Genomic DNA, 24445 nt, shown 5'->3' on the forward strand with positions numbered 1-24445 from the left:
GGAAGGGAAGGGAAGGGAAGGGAAGGGAAGGGAAGGGAAGGGAAGGGAAGGGAAGGGAAGGGAAGGGACAGAATGGAAAGGAAGAAGTCTAGTGAAGCAACATGGCTTTGTAATCCCAACTGTGGGGACAGTTGCAGAGCAGTCCTGAGACTTTCTGGCTACCCTGCAAACCAACCAGCCTTCTAGCTCCAAGTTCACTAAAATGTCCTATCTCAAATACATATGGTGGGGAGCAGTTTAAAGGGAACACCCAACATTGACCTTTAGCCTCTATGTGTACTGCAGACACGCATAGAAATCGGGGGGGGGGGAGTGCACAGGGAGAGAAGAGACGGGGCAGGGACAGGGAGACAGAGACAAGAAGAGAGGAAGAGAGACTATGTACACACACACACACACACACACACACAAATTTCCTTCTAACTTGAGGTGACCCTGACAATCCTAGTCTTTAAACAGAATATAAAAATAAGATTGCCCTGTTGGCTTTAAACTTTTCCTTCCCTGGAGAAGAGAAAGTCAGATTCCTCGGCCTTTGCTCGTCTCTAGCTCTCTCCTTCAGTACACTAGATTTCACTTGAACCCTACACATATACAACTGGGCAAGGTGCTAATAAGAGTTTAAAATACTAGCTGGGAATGGTGCTGGGTGCCTTTAATTCCAGCACTGAGGCAGCAGAGGCAGGCAGATCCCTGTGGAGATGAGTTTAAGGTCAGCCATTACTATGTAGAGACCGTGCCCCAAACAAGCAAAACACTGTCTGCTGCAGTAACTGTTGTACTTATTAAGTGACTGTCACCTTCGCTGACTTCCAAGCCAGCTAGGGCTGGGCTTGCTTCTTGAAAGCATTTTCCGAGTAGTGTTGAAATTTCATGAGTGGGTCTCATTTTCCATTAAATTTAGCAGTGCCAGCCGCATCCTTAGTTAGCAGAGGTGCAGCCCTGCCTGCACTGTGACTCTGGACAGAGGAGACATCCATTCTGTTAGCCATTACTCCTCATGCAGATGGGGTGTGGATCCTCTAAGGAGACCCCCATTCCTTTATCACAGCCTTGGACTGAAAAGCTTGTTAATTAGGTTCGTTCGTTTGTTTGTTTGTTTAGTAATCAATAGAAAAGGCTACTTTTAAAATCCAGTAAGATTTCAAAAGGATTCCAGTAAGGGTAGGGATTGAGAACACTATCTTAGCTTCAAAGCCTGTTTCTGTCACCTAGAAGGAGTGTGACTTTGGGGACACTTACTTCTCTGTCTGCTGTTTCTTCACGAAAGAGTTTATGTAGTGCCTACTTAATAAACTTATGGTGAGCTGGAAGTGGCCAGTCACTTTTGACAATGCTGGGTGAGCGGTGAGGCAGGCCAGATGTTACTCAATGGCATAGACTGGGACGTGCACACTTGGTACCTCTGCTAAGCATCAGAGCCAGGTTTAGTAATCCCCAAACAAACATGGAATCAACAGATGAAGAGCGGAGGCTGGGAGAGTATCCAACATCATGCCAGAAAATCAGGTTTATGATTTTTCTTGCTAACGTGTCTTGAAATGATTGATGTCTAAAGAGCTAATGACCTTTTATTTTCTGATTTTCCCCTTGGCAGAATTGTGCCAACCTTATGTAAATCAGTAAGCCATGTTTTGTCAAAATGCCCTGGCTTCTGTTAGAACAGCTACATCTGCGTGGCTCAACATTATAGACCAGAGCCACTCATGATGCCTGGCATATATGAGCTGGCATGTATGATGCCTGGTATGTATGAGCTGGTATGTATGGTGCCTGGCATGTTTGATGTCTGGCATGTATGATGTCTGGCACGTATGATGCCTGGTATGTTTGAGCTGGCATGTATGATGCCCAGCATGTATGATCCCTGGCATGTATGAGCTGGCATGTATGAGCTGGCATGTATGATACCTGACATATATGAGCTGGCATGTACGATGCCTGGCATGTATTAAATCAGTTTCTGAACCAGGTGTAATGGCCCACACCCCTTATCCCAGCACTTGAGAGGCAGAGGCAGATGGATTTCTGTGAATTTTTAACAAGCAAACAAACAGACTTTAAAATACTAGCTGGGCACAATGGCTCATGCCTTTGATCTTAGCACTCAGGAAGCAAAGACAGGCAGATGTCTGTGAGTCTTCAGTCAGCCTGGTATACACAGGGAGTACCAGGTAGAGATACATATATAACTGTGTCTCAAACATACATACATACATACATACATACATACATACATACATACACACACATGTCCCTAAGATACTGTCCTGCTGCCTGCTTAGGATGCTCCTGAAGCCACAAACTTTCATTCTCACGTTGTCTGTCACATAGCTATGGAAGCTGAAGTACTATTTCACATACTCAGTGATTTCCTGAGAATTCATCTACTGAAATTATTTTTGTCACCCCCTTGCTTATTATTTGGAGTCTTGCTGTCCTTCTCTGGATGTCATTAAGTTTATTGATCATTAAGTTAATTGATCAGTCAAATGTAGATATCTTATATAGAATTGATCCCAGCACTTGGGGTTCTACCCTGGGCACCCTGTATCCAGTTAAGAATGCTGGAGTTCCCTTTTTAATAATGAACCCTGAGATTCAGGTGTTTTCCTTCCTTGTCACCTGCCACTGCTGATATTTTCCTCCTCTTCCTTGTTTCTCCTGTCACATGAGCACCCTCTCAGATGCTGCCGTCCGATTCTCCTAACGCTGCTCCTCTGTCTCACCTTTGCTAGTATTGCCTCCTTCATGTTATGATTAACACTTTCTGATACTAATTTTTATGTTTGCTTCAGGCATGGTGGCTCACCTCTGCGACGCCGCTCTTGGGACCTTGCATCATTCCCCTACTGTTAGCATCTTACACTAGTGTGACACATTTATCCCAGTCTGTGAGACAGTACACAGCAGCCCAGGCTTTGTTTAGATTTACTTGGGTCTTCTGATGCCTTGGTTTTTTAATATCCCGGGATACCCCTAAGACTTGGCAGTTGTATCTCTCTAGGCTCCTCTTGGCTCGGATGGTTTCTTAGATTTTCTTGCTTTGTTCCTTTTATTCCCTGGGTTTTGTTATCCTTGGTAGGTTAGAGGAAGACTGGTTGGGTGTTTTATAGAGTAGCCTCCTTTGAATTCGTCTGGTGTTTTTCTCATAGCTAGCCTGAAGAAGATCCTGGGGGTGAAGTCATGCTTTCGCTGTATCATATCAAGGGTAACCCTTGTTATGATTAGTCCTGTTTGTGTTATAGCTTTCAGTGGAGTTGGTCAGGCTTGGCTGGTGTAAAGTTCATCTTCATTTCTGCCTTTAAAAGAAAGTTACTATGACCAGCCACACCTAAGGACTATTGGCTATTTCCAGAAGTCTCTAGAACCCCATTGCTGGGGTGCTGTGAGGGCAAGTCAGGAGGATCAGGATCTTCACACAGTACCTACTCCTCCAATCCATGAAGACAACAGCTTTCATTTATGTCTATCTTTGATTTCTTTATCTGTGTTTTATAGTTTAGTCATATTGTTCTAGACATCTTTTTTAAAAAGACTTATTTATTTATATATGTGAGTACATTGTCACAGTCTTCAGACACACCAGAAGAGGGCATCAGATCCCATTACAGATGGTTGTGAGCCACCATGTGGTTGCTGAGAATTGAACTCAGGACCTCTGGAAGGGCACTCAGTGCTCTTAACCGCTGAGCCATCTCTCTAGCACTTAGACAACTTTTAATACCTAAGCATATAAGACCAGGATGGACTTGGACATGGTGTAATTTTAAAATCAACATTTTCAATGGTTCATTTCTGACATACAGGTAGGTTACTGACTTGCTTATTTTTTGAGGGTCTTGCTCTGTAGTTGAGGATGGCCTTGAATTTATTATGTAGTTCATGCTGACGTTGAACATCAACGGTGTTCAGGTCAGCTTCTAAGCACTGAGCTTATAAACATCAAGCCTGGCTCTGTGTGCGTGTGCGTGTGCACGTGTATATTCAAGTGTGTACATGTACAGCTCATATGTATGCAACCGTAAGTGTTGCTCCTCAGGCGTGGTTCATTTTTTATGAGCCTCTACTTGCTAAAATGGGGCTCAGCTGTCTGCACCTCTGTGGTGTTGCAATTGCAAGCACATGGCACCACACCAGGCTTCTATTCTTAAGATTTATTTATTATGTATACATATGCCAAAAGAGGGCACCGGATATCTTTATAGATGCTTATGAGCCACCATGTGCATGCTGGGAATTGAACTCAGAACTTCTGGAAGAGCAGCCAGTGCTCTCAACCTCTGAGTCATCTCTCCAGCCTGTCCCACCAGGCATTTCTTGATGTAGAGTCTGGGAATTACACTTAAGTCCTCATGCTGAGCATCTCTCAGCCCTGGTGACTTGGGTTTGCTGGCTTTTGTGTGACCTGGCTGTATCCTGTATCTGCAGGGTTAGTGTTTTATTCCTTGGGACTTATTTTACATAAACATCCATGTAATTGGCCACAAAATTGGTTTTCATTTCCTTTCATGAGTTGTAGAGCACACAGCTAGGGCTTCTAGTACAGTGCTCTCTGAAAGTGGCCCAAAAGGACATCCTTGTGTTCCTCTTCAAAGCAAAGCACTCAGTCTCTTGCTGTTAAGCGTGCTATTATCTACTTGCGTGTTTTAAACTGTTTTTATTGACTTGAGGAAGTGTCTCTCTGTACTAGTCTGCTAAGAGTTTTCCTTTCTTGTAAATGTTTTATAAATATTTTAATAAAAATGAAAGAAAAAATTCTACCTTTATAAACTATTTCCCTATTCAAATTATATGTACAAATCATATATAATTAATACAGTGTACTCAAAGGAGATATATTAAACAAGGGAGAGGTTATACACTATGTAATTATATAAACCTGGGTATATATAATGTATACTAGATGATTAGGATGTACATTTAATTTCATGGTATGTATATTAATTTTTCATTTAAAGTTATAACAGGCCTGATACTTTTAATGTCCTTACATAGATGTAACATTGTAGGTGTGTGTGTGTGTGTTTCATTTAGGTACATTTTTAAATGCTCATTGGCTACTTATAGTTCGTGAAGTTGATTCTCAAGTTGCCATAAGTACTTCTTATTTGTCACAGGAAACCCCTGAGGAAGGAAGGGCCAGTATTTACCAGTCCGTGGTCATCAACACCTCCAAGGAAATGATGTGTTTCAGTGACTACCCCATCCCAGATCATTACCCTAACTTCATGCACAACTCCCAGGTCCTAGAGTATTTCAGGATGTATGCCAAAGAATTTGACCTTCTCAAATATATCCAATTCAAGGTAAGAGATTTTGTTTTCTTCCTGTTTGAAATTGTTCATGGGGTCAATGAATTATGAGGCTCCCTTTACCTGTGCCATCTGTCAAGACTAGCTTGAAATAGATGTGGGCGTGTATGACAGAGACCCTTGCCCCCTGGTACTTGGGAAATGTCCAAGGAACGCTCTCTATCAGATACTTCCTGCTGACGAAGCAGGAAGCCATCTGCTAGGGCGTTTATCATGCCTTCCCATCAGGCTGGCTTTAATAAAAACTGATGAGGGAGGCTGGTGGGAGTCAGACCTTTAAACTCTCCTTGTCCATTATCGCTCAGCTCCTTGATGCTTTACGATGCGCTATTTTATGTGCTCACAGCAACCCAGTGAGGTGGTTATTGGGCAGCCAGCGGGGAAGCAGAGATGTCAGCTCTGGCGAGAGGGAAGAGCACTGCATGAGGCGCAGTGCCTTGAATGGTGGTCCTTGCTCTAGCACAGCTTAACTTGTGCTCTTAGGCAAGTGCATTTCTCCCCTTCAGTTTCTACAAACCTCCTTGCTGACAAACCAAGATGATTAGCCCAGATTCTTTCTGGTTCCTTCTTTCTCTGAAGTTTTCTGGCATGTTTCTATAATTTGGAATCATGTCCATTAAAAAAAAACATATTTATGACATCCAACAAAAAAAGCCTGAATCTTCCTGACTGTTCTGCTACATCATGATCAACGTAACACTCAGTGGCAACTTTTGCAGCCCATGGATTGTCCTCTTGAGTAAGCTTGACTCTGGACTAAACAGTAAAAATGCAGAGCCAAAAAAAAAAAAAAAGAGAGAGAGAGAGAGAGAGGGGGGGAGAAAATTATATTATATACAGAATTAATAAAAACGAAGAGCCATGTGCTGAGGAGAGCTCCCCACTGCTTCTCAGAGGAGGGTACCTCCTGAGGACCGGAGGTACCAGGCTCCAGGGAGGTTGATTGTAGAGCAGATTACATCTGGGCTAAAGGATGAATAGGAGTCTGCCAAGTGAAGATGGAACAGAAGTGTGAGCCGAGCAGAGGCCCCGGCCCGTGTATGTGCTCAGGACAGAGAGAACACTGTGTGGGCCAAGATGTCAGAACTAGGTGGGATCTCTTTCAGTCCACTGAGACACAATGCCCGAGGCTTAGAAACACAGAACACATTCTTGGTGTACTTAAGCTGGGCAGAGGAACCTATATTTATTTATTTATATACAACGCTAAAAATTATGCCACCAATCATCTCATCTCACTCCCTCTTTAGAGTCCCTTGTAAAATGAGCATCTATAGAAGGCAGAGGAAGACTCCATCACACACAAGGGGGGCCACTGGGATGGTATTCTAGTCCCAGTGAAGGGAGACCTGTATCTTAGTCATATGTTTAAGGCCAGCCACTCCTGGTTTGCACTGGGAGAAGCAGACATGGAGGTGGGGATGTCAGGGATGGAGGAAGGATGGGCCGTTAATGCATATGTCTGTCACTAATGCTTGAGAGAAGCCCCAAGCATTTTTTAACTCAGGAACTACAGAACCTTAGGGCATTGACCAAGAGACCTAGCAATTTATATTTGCTCTAAGAGCAAAGGGCAGTGCATTAGATTGTCTCCTCGCTTTTGTAGCCTGCCTCATTGGACATCTGTGGAGTATGTGAATCAAATATTCATACAGAAGTCCTATAAGTGATGGTGCCTGTGACAGCTCTTCATGTAACATCCTGTAGGGAGTTGTCTCAGGGGAGACATACACTCTATAGGCTGTGGCTACAGATCCCTGTCACTTTTTAGACTACAGTGTGCAGCGTGAAGAAGCAACCTGACTTCTCTACTTCAGGCCAATGGCAGGTGGTCACTGAGCATGAAGGGAAAAAGCAGGTAGACATCTTTGATGGAGTCCTGGTGTGCACAGGTCATCACACGGATGCTCACCTGCCCCTGGAAAGCTTTCCTGGTGAGTAACCCATCCTGAAGGAAGATGCTGCAGCCATGGCTATGATATGACCTCTGAGGACTGGGAGGGCTGTGGTCTTAATGACTCTTACTGTGGGGGTTAAAAATAAAGTCTTACTCTAGTTAAATACATTCCCCCTGTATTTTGTAATTTGTACTACTGCCATTTTGAAAATGAAAAGAAATACAGTTTGGAAGGCTAGAGGAAGATTAGAGGTCAGTCTGTCGTCATGAGCCACAAATGTCATCTTTGTCAAGGAATGACTACATATACAATGTTAGCCCCATATCACTGTAACAGAGCTGAAAGTGTCCTGTTGTCTAGTAAGGGCTTAGCTACTGTGACACTGAAGCAGGAGACACTGTTNCTGTTGTCTAGTAAGGGCTTAGCTACTGTGACACTGAAGCAGGAGACACTGTTTATGGTGAGACTGGTGTACCAATCTACTGCACTGTCAAGTTATTTAAAATTATAACATGTATACCTGTTAAATACATAATACTGGGCAGTAAGTAACTTACTGGTTATACATTTACAGTACTATAATTTGCCTAACCCTATGTATTTGAAATTTGTGCTATATAATCATGACCATATTATACCAACAATAGCCTCACACACTCATGTCTACTGTGTCTTTTGACTGACCTGCGCCATCTAGGTAGGAATAGTATCTGTCCAGTAATGAAATCCATCTTTCACCTGCTTCTCAGTATGACCGTATTCCCGTCTAATAGCACCTGACTGTATTTAAATTCATGGTGATTGTGTTTTCCCGAGGACCAAAAAGAAGGTTGGAGTCCCTGATTTGCACTAATTGGAATTAGAGATTTTTTTTCTTCTACTGAAGGAGAAAACTATAGAAATATTGAATTTCTAAGAATGAAGCAAAAAGCTTAAAGCATTTCATTTCATATTTCTGGCCTGGACTTTTCCCTTTAAAAATACATTCTACATATGCCCAATGTGTGCGTAAACGGGTGGGGTTGAACAGACGAAGGAGAAAGGAGGGTTTCTGCGGCCTCAGGACTTGCATCTGCAAATTCAAGATGCAGATGACTTATGTCAGGGAAATCACAAAGGCAATGAGAGAAGAAAGAAGCAAGTGTTCAGAAAGGCAAGAAGAGTTGCTTAATGAAGGAGAATTTGAAAATATAAGTTTAAACTTTAAATTTCACAAAAGAGAACACAACACGCGCTTTGACAAATAATATCTTTCATTCAAACCAGCCTCCTCCCCCCACCCCCAGTAATTAATTTTTTTTCTTCTCTTCTAGGAATTGAAAAGTTCAAAGGAAAGTACTTTCACAGTCGAGACTATAAGAACCCAGTGGAATTCACGGGGAAACGGGTCATTGTAATCGGCATTGGGAATTCTGGAGGGGATCTGGCTGTAGAGATCAGCCACACAGCCAAGCAGGTTTGCATGGATGATTGGTTTACTTTGCTTCACTCTTACCAAGGAATTAGGCCCACCAACAAATATAGAGACCACCCATGCCCCACCCACACCAGCAGCAAACACATGGAGCTTGTTTGCTGCCCAAGTTTCAGCAAGCTTGGGTGTGGGTGCTAAACTTGGGTCTTCTGTGACAGCAGCAGGTGTTCTTAACCACTGAGCCATCTCTCCAGCCCAGCATAATTTTGTGAAGAGAAATTTTTTGTGTGTTTATGTAACTAAGTCCTATTAAGTGTAGAAATAATCCATTGGGATAATGTAGGAAATCATCTCCATATAAGTGTAGGATTAACTCACGGGGTAATGCAGGAAATCACCTCCATGATTAGGCATGGAAACAGTACTGAGAAGCAGTGTTATGGGGCAGTGTTGCTAAGCCAATATCATTTAACAAAACATTAAGGATTTTTCTTAAAGTAATTTGAAGCATATTTATAGAGAAACATCATCACATTTACTGAAAAAAACAGGTCTACATTTCCCTGTTGCCAATAAAGCAGTGACTGAATGATGATACAGGACTATATTGATTAAATTATTTCCTTACACAGTCCTTTAAAAATATGATTTATAACTATGTTGCTTATTGTAAAAAGGTAGAGATGGGAAACTGAANTTAAAGTGTAACGGCACTAAACATTTATTGAGCGTTTCCTGTCTATCACTGTTTACCAAAACACCATTTCTCACAGTAACCTCAGAATATATGTTGTTGCTGTCACAGTTGAGTAAATGGGAAACTCCTTAATTCCACCTCTGAGTACTGACCTTACTTGTCCTAAGGTGTGCAGCTTGTACACAGAACCATCTGGTCCCTAGGAACCGTGTGCTTTCATCTGTGACTTTGATGCACAAGCCCTTGGGTTACCATCGGGGAAAATGTGCATGTGGAGGAAAGGATCCTCCCTCTGCAGACAGGCAGCCCGCTGCTTGGGAGCCTACACCAAAGACCTTGATGCAGTATACATTTCCTACAGAACTGGGAACCACTGCAGAGCAGAAGTAATGATCTTGCTGGTAATTGAACATAGACTGTAGTCAGTTTTGAATGTGGACTTTTGGCCAGTGGGTTACACAGGAAGGCTGTCTCCTATAATTCCACTAGTAGCCTTCAGTCAGGGAAATAGTTCTTAGACATGGCAGGAAGGTCAGCTTTCCCACTCTATGACCTCAGGCTGTGTGGCCTCCTCTCTCTGTGCCTCTCATCCATAAGTGGGGATGGCAGTGCCTTCTTTAAGAGCACTGTCAATTAAATTAAAATGTGAAGGACTGGTCACATGGCTTACCTATAGGTCACAAATATCAGTAAGGAGTGATACCAACATGCTGGGAGACCGTGCACAGGCTATAGCTCTGCAGAAACACACTCAGAGGTCAAGAGTTATAAATAAGTGAGATAGATAGTTACGATATTTCTAACAGGGTTATTGGTGATGAGTGGTATAATATAAACTATACGAATGATAACAAGGGTTTGTAACACCGCAAGAAATGTCAGCAGTGAAAATGACTGAGGGTTTGGATGAAATGACATGCAGTTACTTTCAGCTTTACCATTTTACAGTTGTTGTTGTTTTTTTTTTTTAACTGCTTTACAGTTGTCTGTTCTGTGTGGGGTAGGAGTGGTACACATGGAGCGATGCATGTGTGGGGGTCAGAGGACATCCCACAGTAGCTGGTTCTTTCCTTCCACCATGTAGGTCTCAGGGATGGAACTTGGGTTGCTGGGCTTGGCCACAGGTGCTTTATGCACCAAGCCATGTCTCCAGCCCCACCTCTACACTTCCTAATGAGTTCCATAGTGGCAAGTGCTAGGAAAAGTTCAGGAGATGGAGAGAAATGGTCACCTGGAGAGGTCAGTGGTGTCCTTGTAGAGGGAGCAGATTTGATCTGAGGCCCTCAAATATATAGATGTAGGAGGGTCCATAACAGTAGTTCTCCACCTGTGGGTCTCGACCCCCTTTGGTGTTGAATGACCCTTTCACAGAGGTCATTCTAAGACCATCAAAAAACACAGAGTACACAAGGAGGGACTCAAGGCTCCAGCTGCATATGTAGCAGAGGATGGATGGCCTTGTGGGACACCAGTGAGAGGAGAGGTCCTTGGTCTTGTGAAGGCTCCATGCCCCAGTGTAGGGGAATGCCAGGACAGGGAAGTGGGAGTGGGTGGGTTAGTGAGCAGGTGGAGGGGGGATAGGATGGGGGAGTTCAGAGGGGAAATGAGGAAAGGGGATAAAATTTGAAATGTAAATTTAAAAATCTAATAAAGAAAAAAATCACAGAGATTTACATTATGGTTCACTACAGTAGCAAAGTCAGTTATAAAGTAGACATGAAAATAGTTTTATGGTTGGAGGACGGGGGTCACCATAACATGAGGAACTGTATTAAAGGGTTGCAGCATTAGGAAGGTTGAGAAGCACTGCTTTATAAGCAAAGGGCTTGTTTAGCCAGCAGGAGATCACAGCAAGACGTATCCATGGCCAGTGTATGCACCAGCTTAGCCAGCTTAGCCGTAGGAGTGTATAGGAAGTAAAGAGCAAGGTGTTTTGCTTACAGGGCTATATGGGTCTAGAACACTAGTGAGTTTGAACTTAACCTTCAGGAGAATGGGGCTGCTTCTGAAGGACTGTGAGCCAGACTGATCAAAGTAAGCCCTGTTTCCCATGTCCCAGGTATTCCTCAGTACCAGGAGAGGAGCTTGGATCTTGAACCGTGTAGGCAAGCATGGATATCCTATTGATATGATATTCTCTTCTCGAATTATGTACTATTTCTCAAAGATCTGTGGTCCATCACTAAAAAACAACTTTATGGAAAAACAGATGAACCAAAGGTTTGATCATGAAATGTTTGGCCTGAAACCTAAACACAGGTACGTTTCCAGGATGGGAGTGGGGCGGGCAGTGGTGAAGGTCCAAAGTCAAGGGCGATTGACGTGGGCTCACAGTAGCCCTGCTTTTACCCAGGCTTTCAGAACAGCCCATAGACTCAGAAATCCTTCTTCCGACTTGCTGCTCTGTGGGATTTCTGCTTACTCCTTTGACAGTGGCTATTCTTTTGTGATGTCAGTTCTTCACATGTGCCCCTCAACAAGGAAACAGTGGTGGAGGGTAGAGCACTCACTCACCAGCAAGGCGGGCATTCGTCATACTGAGCATAAGATAAGCAGGAAAAGAGCAAACAGTAACGCCTTGCCTTTGGAGGACTTTCTTTACGGGTAGAGCTAAGTGAGCCCTGTGCTCTCTTTCCAGCCTTTCAGCAGGTCTATTTTAATGCCCATTTCCTAAGGGGAGGAAAAAAAAGGAATCTTATGAAAATAAAGTAACTTGTCCAAGGTCAACACAAAAGAAATGACACGTATTCCAGAAAATTGGTGTTCCCTTAAAAATGCCAAATGAGAAGAAAAATAACAAATATGGTTTTTGAAGATTCATACAGAGACAGACCTGGTGGTGCAGGATTATAATCCTAGCTACTGGGGAGGCTGAGGCAAGATGACTCCTAGGTCAAAACCAGCCAGCCTGGGCAACTTAATGAGAAGAGGTGAAAAATACAAACTGGTTGGGAATATAACTTAGTAGCAGATGACTCCCCTAGAATGAGTGAGAGTCTGCATTCAGTCTCCATGACTATAGTGTGTGTGGTGGGGCGGGGGCGTGGCAACAGCAAAGCCTGGAATACAGTGGGAACATAGGATGGAATTATAATAAAAAGAATGGACTTGGAGCAGTGACACGGTTCAAGAGTAAAGGCATGGGCTGCCAAGCTTAAGGACCTGAGTTCAATTCCCCAGGACCCACACAGTGGAAAGAAAGAATTCACCCCTACAAATTGACCTCTGACCTCTATATGCTACTGTGGCACACAAAACCACAGAGAGAGAGAGAGAGAGAGAGAGAGAGAGAGAGAGAAACACATACATACACTTGCATACAATCAATCATTGTTAAAACTTTTATGAAAGCATTCTAAAGACTAATTTTAAATGCTTTATTTTTGTGCCCTTTTTATTTTATCTGTTTATTTGGGGGAGGGGCAGAGTCACCTGTAAGGTCCACATGTCTAGGCCACGTGTCTGCACAGCTTGTGGGAGGCAGTCTTCTCTCTCTACTGTGTGGTTCTGAGGGTCTAACTCAGGTCATCGGGTTTACCTCAAGAGATATTTACATGCTGAGACATTGCCCTGGTTTTTGTTTTATTATTGTTTAAGTGCTCAGATCTACAGAAAAGTTGCACAATTAACAGATACAAAGTCCACTCGTATACACCTCTTGCTTTCTTTTCTGTCCCCTCTTGAAATAACAATAGATACACAGTGTACACACATACCTAGGTGCATATTTTTAACAGCATGAGAGTTGTAGTCATTAAGGCATATAACCTAAAATATTTCAGCATGTATCACAGAAGAAAAAGAACATTCTTTAGAATATCTATAATACAGGTATCATGGTCAAAAAATTTAAAATTGATAAATACATTTAAAATATTGGCATATTAAAGTTTCAACAGTTTTCTCAACAATATTACTTGTAACTTTTTTATGCTTTCTAAAATGTATTGCTCATACTACTGTTGTCTGTCATATATTTATAATTTCTCTTAATCTGAAATGATAATTCCAATTATCTTTTTTAACATAGACCTTTTTTAAAAAACAATACTGATCATCTCTAAATTCTGACTTTCTTAATGGTTATTCCTTTATTATATTACATTCAATATACTCATGTTCGTGAGGCATGAAAGCTGTTATTTGGTCTTCTAAATAAGGTTTAGAATGAAGTCAGTGCAAAGCCATTCAAATATTTTAAGTGGCGCTGGAGAGAGATGATTGGGAGGTTAAGAGTACTTTCTCCTCTTACACAGGATATGGGTTCTATTCCCAGCACCCACATGAGAGGCTCTCAACCCCTTGTACCAGCAGTTCTGGAGGATCCAATGCCTCTGGCTCAACAAGAGCTAGGTATACATATGGTGCACACACATACACACATGTCCTCTCACATACAGTTAAATAATAAATAAATCAAACTTTAAGAAAAATATTAAGAAGCAAGTAGCATAATAGTATCTTTAAGAATGTCCATTCTGTGGGCTGGAGAGATGGGCCAGTGATTAATAGCACTGGCTCTTCTCCCAAAGGACCTGGGTTCAATTCCCAGCACCACATGGCAGCCCAAACTGTCTGTAACTCCAGTTCTAGGGTATCTGACCTCCCTCACACAGACATGTGTGCAGGCAGAACACCAATGTGCATAAAGTGAAAATAAATAATAAATTATTTAAAAGAATTTCCATTCTAAAAATGATGTGGAAAGCCAATGGGATGGCAGTGTACAGACAACTGAACAGCCCAGGTGAGAGAAGGGAAAATGCCCAGGGAAGGTCAGAGGCGGGTATGGGATTAATAGTTTTGTGGTTTGCACAATTGTGTAGATGATTGATTTAGAGGAAAGGGATGGGGAACCGTTTGAAATGGAGAATGAGAAAAACAATGTTGTAATGTAGAAAAGAATCTACATAGTGGACAGAATCTGCAGATTAACTGTCATAAAGCAAATTAAAAAAAAAAAAAAAAAAGACTCAAGAAGGGGCCGGAGAGATGGCCCAGTGGTTAAGGGCACTGACTGCTCTTCCAGAAATCCTGAGTTCAGTTCCCAGCAACCACATGGTGGCTCACAATCATCTGTAAGATGCCCTCTTCTGGTGTGTCTTAAGAGAGCAACAGTGTACTCATATACATAAAATAAATAATTCAAAAGAAGGAGAAAGGACTGGAGAAGCTGGAAGCAGGCATCTGGCACCTTACTCCCTGACATCCCCAAGCACACTGCTTACCCCGTCAGAAGTATACAAAGCTATTTTGACAGACATTCTAAGAGCTTAAGCTGTGTAACACTGGGAAGCCACTCAACTTATCCAGGCTTGGTTCCCCATCTATAATCTATGGATAATGACATCTGCCCAACTTCTGTCATGAAGACTGAGTCAAGTGATTTAATATACAGAAAAGCTATCTACATATAGACTATAGGTTGCTATACATACATGATTTGTTTATGGTTTGGAAAACGATGATTTAAGTCCATCTCTTGGGCCTTTGGAACCGGGAATGGCACTGACCACAATATTCATGGTCTGTTTCTGCCACTTCTTGAGAGTTGTCTGAAAACTGTTGGTCAGTATCCTGGCCGTGCCTTAGAACATTGCTATTAGAAACCACTTGTACACTCCCCAGATAAAAATTCTTTGCCTTTCATTCCTCCGATACCCTCCCCTTCCACGCTATCCATCCCTGACATCCTGATCTATGCCAAGCTAGTATAAGGTAGGCCTTCCTTCGGCCGCTCCCTTGGCCGGAGAGAAGGGTGAGCAGGGTGAGCAGGTGTATCTCTGACCGCCAGAGCCATGGCTTACATGCTGATTACCTTCTCCCCTCCTCCTTCACGCTCACCTCACCTCTCTGTCCACCTTACCCATCTACAGGGCTCTGAGTCAGCATCCAACGGTGAATGATGACCTGCCCAATCGTATCATTGCTGGCTTGGTGAAGGTGAAAGGAAATGTGAAGGAATTCACAGAGACAGCCGCCATATTTGAGGATGGCTCCAGGGAGGATGGCATTGATGTGGTCATCTTTGCCACAGGATACAGCTTTGCCTTTCCTTTTCTTGAGGACTCTGTCAAAGTAGTCAAAAACAAGGTGTCCTTGTACAAAAAGGTCTTTCCACCGAACCTGGAAAAACCAACGCTTGCGATCATCGGTTTAATTCAGCCCTTGGGAGCCATCATGCCCATTTCAGAGCTCCAAGGACGCTGGGCCACTCAAGTGTTCAAAGGTAAGTGATGATACACATGGACAGCTTGGTGAAATGCATGAGCTATACCTATACATGCTATACCTGTACACACTATACCTGTACATGCTATACCTATACACACTATATCTATGCATGCTATATCTATACACGCTATACCTATACATGCTATACCTATACATGCTATACCTATACACGCTATACCTATATATGCTATACCTATACATGCTATACCTATACATGCTATACCTATTCATGTGCTTTTAAATGTCTGATTTTAACAGTGCCAGGCACAAAGCTCATGCCAGAAAATTCATTTTCAATGAATCTAAAGTAGTACTTTATATCTGTATATACACATCAAAATCACTTCGGAAAATTTTCTTAACTAGGCATGCTTTAATCCCATTCCTTGAAATGCTCAGTTCAGAGGTGGTGTTAACTTAAGATCATTGGGGAAAATGTTCCCCAGGTGACTCCACTGTGCACTGCAGACTAGAATCTACTCATCTAGACTGTAAGCAGCTGGTACATACATGGAACATTAAATGATTCTTTCATTAGCGGTAAAGTCAGGTATAGACGAACATGACTTAATTTCAGCCATACACAGCGGTTCTTAGCCTGTGGGTCGACTCCCTTGGGGGTCAAATGACCCCTCCACAATAGTCTCATATCAGTTATTTACATTATGATTAATATCAGTAGTAAAATTACAGTTATAAAGTATCAACGAAAATAACTTTATGGTTGTGGGTCACTACAACATGAGGAACTGTATTAAAGAGTCACACCATTAGAAAGGCTGAGAACCACTGAACTAAGAGATGCTTAGAGAACCATCCAGATGTGGAATATTTGATTTCTTAAATCCTCACTTCCCCCTTCCCTCTGAGGCCCCTCTTCCCGCTTCAGCTTGTATGAAAAGGCTTCAGAGTTTATGATAATAGATTTGGTGTGAGTCAGCAGAGTGATGATCCTCGCTGAAGACCTCCTGAAATCCAGCATCAGTATGTAATCCTAATGTCCAAGGATAGTAGAACTGTTCTTTTCTAATCAGATTAAAACCCATACCTGAAGATAAATTTTGGGAGTAAAAAAGAAGCAAGAACATCATGAACAGGGAAAGAGATAAAAATGGCTTCAGCAGGGCTGGAGAGACGGCCCAAAGTTAAGAGCATTTCTTGCTCTTGCAGATAACTCCAGTTCATTTTCCAGCACCCACATGGTAGCTCACAAACATCTATAACTCCGGTTTCAGAGGAACCTGATGCCTGGCCTGCAGGGGCACCAAGCATGCATATGGTGCATGCACAGACAGACAGACAGACAGACAGACAGACAGACAGACAGACAGACACATAAAATAATAGGTCTTAAGGGATTTGAAAGCACACCATCTGAATGTGTATCAAGTTGTTTAGGCTACAGAAGTTAAAACCTGAGGAAGGGCGAAAGTTTGCCTTTTAAATATTCAAATGGATGGACCATGGAAGTAGATTTATTCAATATTGTTTTGAAGGGTCAAACCAGAACCATGGAGTGAAATTTTGACAGAGGCATAATATCAGTTTGAGAAGAAGAACCTGTCAGCCAGTACCATTTCAGGATAAAACAGATGGCTTCTGAAATCTTGAGGAGCGCAAGGAAACTGGAAATGAGTGTCTGGCTGATGGCTTAATAGGGTGAGAAGATGATGTAATGCGGTACAGAACAGAGAGAACCCACTAAGGTTCTTTATCTGGTTGTAATATTACAGTTTATTGCCATTATTGTTTAATTTAAAATAACCAAGGGTTTTTGTTGGAATTACAGCTTTCTCTCCCTACTGAAAACTTTTCATGGCCAATGGTTGATCAAATTTTCCAACTTTTATCATTTCTCAGTTTCTCCCAGTTCTATCCTGTGGGCCATATGCTATTTGAGAACACTAGACTGGCAAATTTTAAATACGATTTTAAAAATTATGCTTAAACATGGGAATGCTTAAATTAAAATAGAGGTGATGAATCAAGAAAGAACTATATCAGATTATTCTACCCATCTTTGTCTCAGCTATAGAATTTTAAAAAGTGAACTGGCTTTCGCTCAGCCAAGAAATAGGCCTCTTCTATAATGTGTAATGTTATTAGAAGCAAAACTTTTGGTTAAATCAGAAGTGACTCGGAAATCAACTCTTCACATGAGTTTTGTAAACAATATAAAGACCTGTGGTTGAAGCAAGAAGTATTCCAGTGTTTCCTGGATATCTGAACTATAAGGGACAATTCCCACAGCTCAGATGAAAGGACACATGGAAAACCCAGAAGGGTCTCCCTGGGTACTGAGTTTCTGGGTTGCATGTTTAGAGAGACTACCAGGAGAGTGTCGAGTGTGCTCAGAAGAGGGAAACCACCGAGATGGCAGAGGATGTGAAGCCTGTCATACAGGGACTTAGGATTGACCTAATAATGAAATGACGTAAAACAGTTGTTGTTTCTTGTTTCAAGTCCTGCCATGTGTTAAAACTCAACCCTTGCCCCAGAAGCAGAGTTAGGCCCAGTGTTTCAAATGGCATAGAAGTAGAACTGAGGGTTACTACAAAGAATGTTCCAGCAAGTAGAGCAGCCAAACAATTGTGACATGGTTTTGGAATAGATAAGGTCTCCATGACCACACATGTTTAAGGAGAAGTGAGAGAACTGCTTGATACTAGTATTACAGAGGGAGATATTGCACTAGGGAAGCTCTATTTCAATCTAGAATGAAATGTTTTGGAGTTTTATGGAGTGTGCCTAGTGCCTACTTTTCTGTGAAGAAGACAGGTTGCTCTGGAGTTATTTTGGCTTAAATACTATTTGTACTTTATCTACCATTGCATCAATTTCCTACTTTTGGAACTGTTTGCACATCAGAGCTAAAACTTACTTGTGAGGACTGAGTTTATGAGTTGCCCTCGGTTTTACCCTCAACTCTTATCAAATAACAGAACTCAGGCAGCAAGGCTGGCCTTCCATGGGACTTTAGCATAAAATATCACGATGACATGAGTCTTCTACCTCCTTCTTCTCCTGAAGTATAAAACTCCTTTATCATCAGGATACCAGTGCGTGGCTGTCTTCCACTCCCTTGAACTTTGATGTGCCTCATCTCTTACTGGCTTTCACAGTCTTTTATCATTTCCTCATATCTTTAATTCATTTCCCAATTGAAAGATCACATTAGGGGACCAGCTGGAAGTCGGAGAAAAGCAAATATCATCCAAGGAAATACAGAGATGTGGAGCCCAGTTTCAATGGATACATCTACAAAGCAGTATTCACATCTTAGGCTCAGAGAACATTCCAGAAGATGGATTGGAAAGATTGTAATAGCCAGATGATCAGGATGTTTTCTGTAAGACTGTGTTTCCTAGTAATGTCAGAAGCTCCACCCAGAAAGTCCCACCAACATGACCAGTCATGCCCAAACGTGAGCTGAAGAATAGTAATAACAATAGATACGCCTAAGTAGGCACAGGAAAGATCACAAGACATCAGTCCTATACAAAAACTGTAGGCGGTAAGCAATGCCGAGAGCAGGGGATAGACTTCCTCGGGAAGGGCATGCCAAGTGCTTAAGCAATGTCAAATGGGTGGCCCTGAAAACACGCACAAACAAGTAACATTATACAGACTGAACAGGTTATGTTAGGAACATATATGCATATGATATAATAATAAATGAAAAAAGAGGTCATACTTTTGAAAGAGCAAGAAGGAGTATATAAGAGGGCTTGAGGGGAGAAGGAAATGTAATTGTATTATAATCTCACAAATCAAAGAAATAATTAAAAAATATTTTGCAAGGCAGACTAAAGTAACCTATGCACATCAGTATACTTCAGAGAAAAAAGTGGATTTCCTTATCCGAAATGCTTAGGTCCAGAAGTATTCTAGATTTCAAATTTTGGACAATTTGCATCTGTGTAACAGGTTATCTCTGGGCTGAGACCCAAGTCTAAACATGAAAATAATTGCTTTTTCCTATATACCTTTATGCATAGCTGTTTAATGGGACTTTATACTGCTGTGCCTGCCTCTGTGTGTGACCTGAGACTTGAGATCATTGTGGAGCATTTTTTTTTTTTTACTAATAACATCTTTGTGTGTGTGTGTGTGTGTGTGTGTGTGTGTGTGTGTGTGTGTGTGTACAGTGCTCTGCCTGCATGTATACCTGCGTGCCAGAAGAGGGCATCAGAACCCATTACAGATGGTTGCTGGGAATTGAACTCAGGACCTCTGGAAGAGCAGCCAGTGCTCTTAACCTCTGAGCCATCGCTCCAGCCCCTTATGGCATCTTCTTAATGCTCAAAAGAAATTTTGATTTGGAAGCATTTCTAGTTTCTGCTTTCCAGATTTAGGGTATTCAGTGTTTACCATCACATTTTGGCAGTGACCAAATGCATTGTATAGTCTCTCCCGAGGCCCTGTAACTCTTTGAATTCTCCACAGTGTGGTGACTGCCATTAGGATTGATCCTCATTCTGAAGTAATTAAAGCTTCTATTGCAATTTTTTCTCTTTAGGGCTAAAGACATTGCCCTCACAAAGTGAAATGATGGCAGAAATAAATAAGGCTCGAGAGGAAATGGCAAAAAGGTAAGAAATGCTCCCGGAAAGACATACGGACACTACCTATTCCTTAATGAGGAACATATTGTGCTATACTTAGTTTTCGTGTGTGGGCTTAAGGATTTCTGTTACACTGCGGCACAGAGGGAATGATGGTGTCTGTGGTTTGCATGTGCACAAGGAAGGAGAGAGAGCTGGTGTGTCATGTTTAAAGGCTGTGTTTAGGGCCTAAAAGAAGTTGAGGAGGAAAACAAGCCATCCTGAGGGAGGGAACATTGGATGTATGCTGTCCGCTGGAAGAAGATTACACTGTAGGGGCAAGCAGGGAGCCTTCCTTTGACAGCTCTCTTACCAATGGCTTTATTTGACTGCTGAAGTTGTGTGGTGGAGTTGCTGGGTCCTGTGCTCTCATCCTTTGCCCACCCCCCACCCCCCATACCCCCCATAATAACTCCCTCGGGGACCCGCCACAGCTGCGTTGTCTCTATATTTCCATTTCCCCATCCAACCCAAAATATTTACCTGAAGGCTTATCCACGTCTGACTTTCTGGAGCAGAGTGTTTATGCATTAGAGTCTGGTGCATCTTAAGGTCCTTAAGGAAGGTGATAGATGTCCTAACTCTTCACAGTTCTTAGCACCATATCAAACCCCCAAATAGGCACGTACAAAGCACCGACTGGCTGATTAGTAGCCTTGCTGGTTGTGTGACTTGCTGATAACCTGGGACTTCTGTTTTCTTTGCTTTAGGTATGTGGACAGCCAGCGTCATACCATCCAGGGAGACTACATAGACACCATGGAAGAGATTGCAGATTTAGTGGGTGTCAGGCCCAATATCCTGCCTCTGGTCTTCACTGACCCCAAGCTGGCATTACGGTTACTACTGGGGCCCTGTACTCCAGTCCAGTATCGCCTACAGGGCCCTGGAAAGTGGGCTGGAGCCCGGAAAACTATTCTCACCACAGATGATCGTGTGCGGAAGCCTCTGATGACAAGAGTGGTGGAAAGGGACAGCTCTGGGGGGTCACTGGTGACAGTGCGTGTCCTCATGCTGGCTGTTGCTTTCTTTGCTGTCATCCTGACTTATTTTTAGATGTAGCAGCGCAGTGCTTGAGCTGCCACTGGAAAGTGCCATCTAGCCACACCTTCAGAACCTGAGGAGACTGAACACAGCTTCATACTGCACAGTCTCTCTCCTCTCTCCCTCACTTCTTCATTCTCTTCTCCCTTCCTCCCCCTCTCTCTCTTCCCTCAATCATTAATCCTTCTTGTTTTTCTTTCTGTGATATTGGGTTTTCACAAATTAATTCATCTCCTTCCCTCTCTTGAGCCTCTCGTCTCTCCCTCTAGTAATTCCCAGACCGTGAGCTCAGGCCCCCTTCATCATCTTTGTATGTCATTAACAGGGTTCTTTTAATGCTTGACTCTGTTGTGTTTCTAATACTGCACAGCTAGACCTCGTTGGATGATAACCCATCTTGAAAAGACTGCTTCCATTATCAAGCACATATTGGCAACACTTGACCTTATAAGCAGAGCCCACATATCTATTTCAGGAATTCCCACAGAGGGCAGTCCAGAAAGAAGAACCAGTTAGTGCTGAGGGCTCAGAGTCCAAAATCAAGGGTGCAGCCAGTGAGGAATTCCCGGCTTCATGATTAATACAGTGAGGGTACCGCATGGGCAAAACAGAAAATAGCTAAGTTCTGGCATGTGGCACATGTTGAATAAATGCTCGCTGATGTTTATGAAATAAGGTGGCATCTCTAAGTCAATCTAATAAATGACTGACTCTATAGAACTCTTAATGTGATCCATTCTCAATTTTAATAACATTAATTTTATAAATTAATTTTATAAATTAACTAATTATTAATTTTAGTAACTGAATTCACCTGTCTTTCAGGTGGGTGCTGGGGATTTAAACTCAGGTCTACTTGCCTTCACAGCAAGTGCTCTTATTCACCAACCATCTCCCTACCTCCTGCTTTTATTTTCTTAAAAAAGAAACTACTGAACATAGTGGCACATACCTGTAATTCCAGAACTCGGGAGTTCCCGACAAAGGACTACCACAAGTTCAAGACCAGCCTAGTTTCCAGAGTGAGTTCCGGTCCAGCCAGGTTTGCATAGCAAGAACTTTGCTCAAACAACAACAAAATATACAAACTCAGAAAAGAAATTGTTCTTCTAGGTTTGAAAGTCTTTTAAATAATTTGCCGTCTTCCAATAGGTTGATTAAAGAACCTGAGGCTTTTAGTTAGCTATTCTGGCTTGATCTTGAAGGGCTAGTGTTAGGATCCAGCTGAGGCAGTAAGCAAGTGCCAGCACTGGAGGCGGGGTCAGCAAGTCTGATTATCCCCTCCCCGTGCCCCGCCCAGCGTTGAGGTGGGGTTGGCAAGTTTGATTTCCCTCCCCCCCCCCCAGCTCCCTCCTTCCTTCAGAGTCTACATAATAAGAATCAGTGAGCTCTTCCACGTCTTAAGTTAGAACTAGTATTAGTATTAACTAGGGGCATTCTGCCTAGACCAGTTCTTCCTGTGTGCTACAGTGTAGTTCAGAAAGGCAGGAACAGAATTGAACTGCAGGATTTAAGAAGCATTGGCTGTCAGAAGCACTTGAACTCCCTGAGGATAATTTGACCCGCTGTAGGAATGGAATTAGAATAACACAAATACATGTAAGTAGATATGTGAGAATTCAAACTCCTAATTATACACGGATTTGAACAGCTGCCTAATATTTTACCCAGTGTACTCCCTGTGAACTTGAGCACTGAGCCCTGGTCCGGTTTCTGGGGCCCTTTTCCTTCTGCAATCCTTTAGCAACTGAATGTTTTTCATTATTAAAATGGGTCTGGGATTTTTTTTAATCTGAAGATTGCTTTCGTTCAAAAATAAATGGAAGCCCTGCATCTTACCTTTTCTTCTTTTACAATGTAAAGGTCTTCTCATTGAGCTTGTAAAGATATTGAAGCACTACACTGCCAAGAATGTAATCTCTACTTATTGGCACTAATACCACAGGCTTCTTTCAAAGCCTGTACTTTTAAGTAGCTTCAACTCTCTCGTTCCACTTAGAATATGCAAAACTACGAAACCAATTGATTTCTAAACCAAGCTGAAGGTAAGGCTAGAATAGGACCTTGAACTTAAAACAACTGAAGATACAAAGAGTAGTAACTGATGGACATGTGCTGATTCAACAAAATCACGAACTTTGCTCTTCTGGCCATATTAAAAGATTACGTCACTTACCCAACTATGATAAATCTGATGATCCAAAAGATGTATTCTTGCAATGCCAAAGAATAAAGAAATGGCCCAAATGGACTGAATAGCCCATGTCAAAGGGGTATAGAAATCATTTCAAAGTGGCCCCAGTGGCCAAATTAGAAATAAATGTCGAGCAATAAATAACCTAGTATTGGATTATAACCTGAAACACAAAGATACCTGGGTTCATGGGTAAATGATTGGAAACATTATCAGAATGGAATAAGTAAAGCTCCCACACAGAATTCTAAATATTTTATGTTCTTGCCCCTCAAGGAAATGAAACAAAGCTCTCTCAGATGTACTGCATAGATTAACTTCCTTTAGAAATCTAGTGTGGGAGGGGTGAGGGATAACTGCAGAAAAGTCAGGCACTACCTCAGTCAGGTGCCCACATCAATACAAGCACTGGCAATCATTGGTAGTTGTATGCATGAGATGAACTCTGTGGTGTTTCTCCTTCAGATGATAGCCCAGGCTGGACACAAGAAAAGTACCCTGCAGGCAGCCTCAGGATGATCTAGGAATACCTTACTATCTTAGAACTATTGAAGTCATCAAAAGCCAGTCTGAGAGAGAGGGCTTCCTAGAATACAGGAGCCCGGAGGGAGGAAGTATCCAAGGTGAGAATCCAAGAAGAGAAAAAGAGATACTAAGTAAAGATTGAAGGACTAGTAACAATTGTGTACTGTGGCTAAAGAATGATGTATCCATATTGGTGTTAAACTGACAAATGCACCAGCATGACATGTTCTCAGCAGGAAAACTGGACGTGGAGCAAGCAGAACCTCTGTGCCGTCTTTGCAACTTAAATCTAAAACTGTTGCACAAGATTTTTGTTTGTTTGAGTTGTTAAATTCAGAGTTTGACCAGAATTCCAGTGTACTAAAAACTTCTCAGACGAATGTTGGATAGACGAAGATGGCTGGATGCTTAGGAATACTTGCTGCTCTTGCAGAGGACCTGGGTTTGGTGCCCAGAATCTACATGGTGCAATCTACATGGTGCATCCCAACTTGCTGTAACTCCACTTCTAGGGTAACAT

General features: G+C 42.3%; 1 protein-coding gene across 1 annotated transcript in view; it reads left to right on the forward strand.

Moving 5' to 3' along the window:
• Fmo5 (flavin containing dimethylaniline monoxygenase 5) overlaps positions 1-22997 on the forward strand; it is a 24149-nt gene extending 1152 nt beyond the window's left edge. Inside the window, exons 3-9 of the mRNA XM_021196509.2 lie at positions 5121-5309; positions 7087-7249; positions 8527-8669; positions 11384-11583; positions 15201-15553; positions 20078-20150; positions 20873-22997. Of these exons, the coding sequence (XP_021052168.1) occupies positions 5121-5309; positions 7087-7249; positions 8527-8669; positions 11384-11583; positions 15201-15553; positions 20078-20150; positions 20873-21218 (1467 nt within the window). The 3' untranslated portion in view covers positions 21219-22997. The remainder of the gene's footprint in view (positions 1-5120; positions 5310-7086; positions 7250-8526; positions 8670-11383; positions 11584-15200; positions 15554-20077; positions 20151-20872) is intronic.
• The last annotated feature ends 1448 nt before the right edge of the window (positions 22998-24445 follow it).

This window comes from Mus pahari, chromosome 4, assembly GCF_900095145.1.
Source record: "Mus pahari chromosome 4, PAHARI_EIJ_v1.1, whole genome shotgun sequence".
Lineage (NCBI taxonomy): Eukaryota > Metazoa > Chordata > Mammalia > Rodentia > Muridae > Mus > Mus pahari.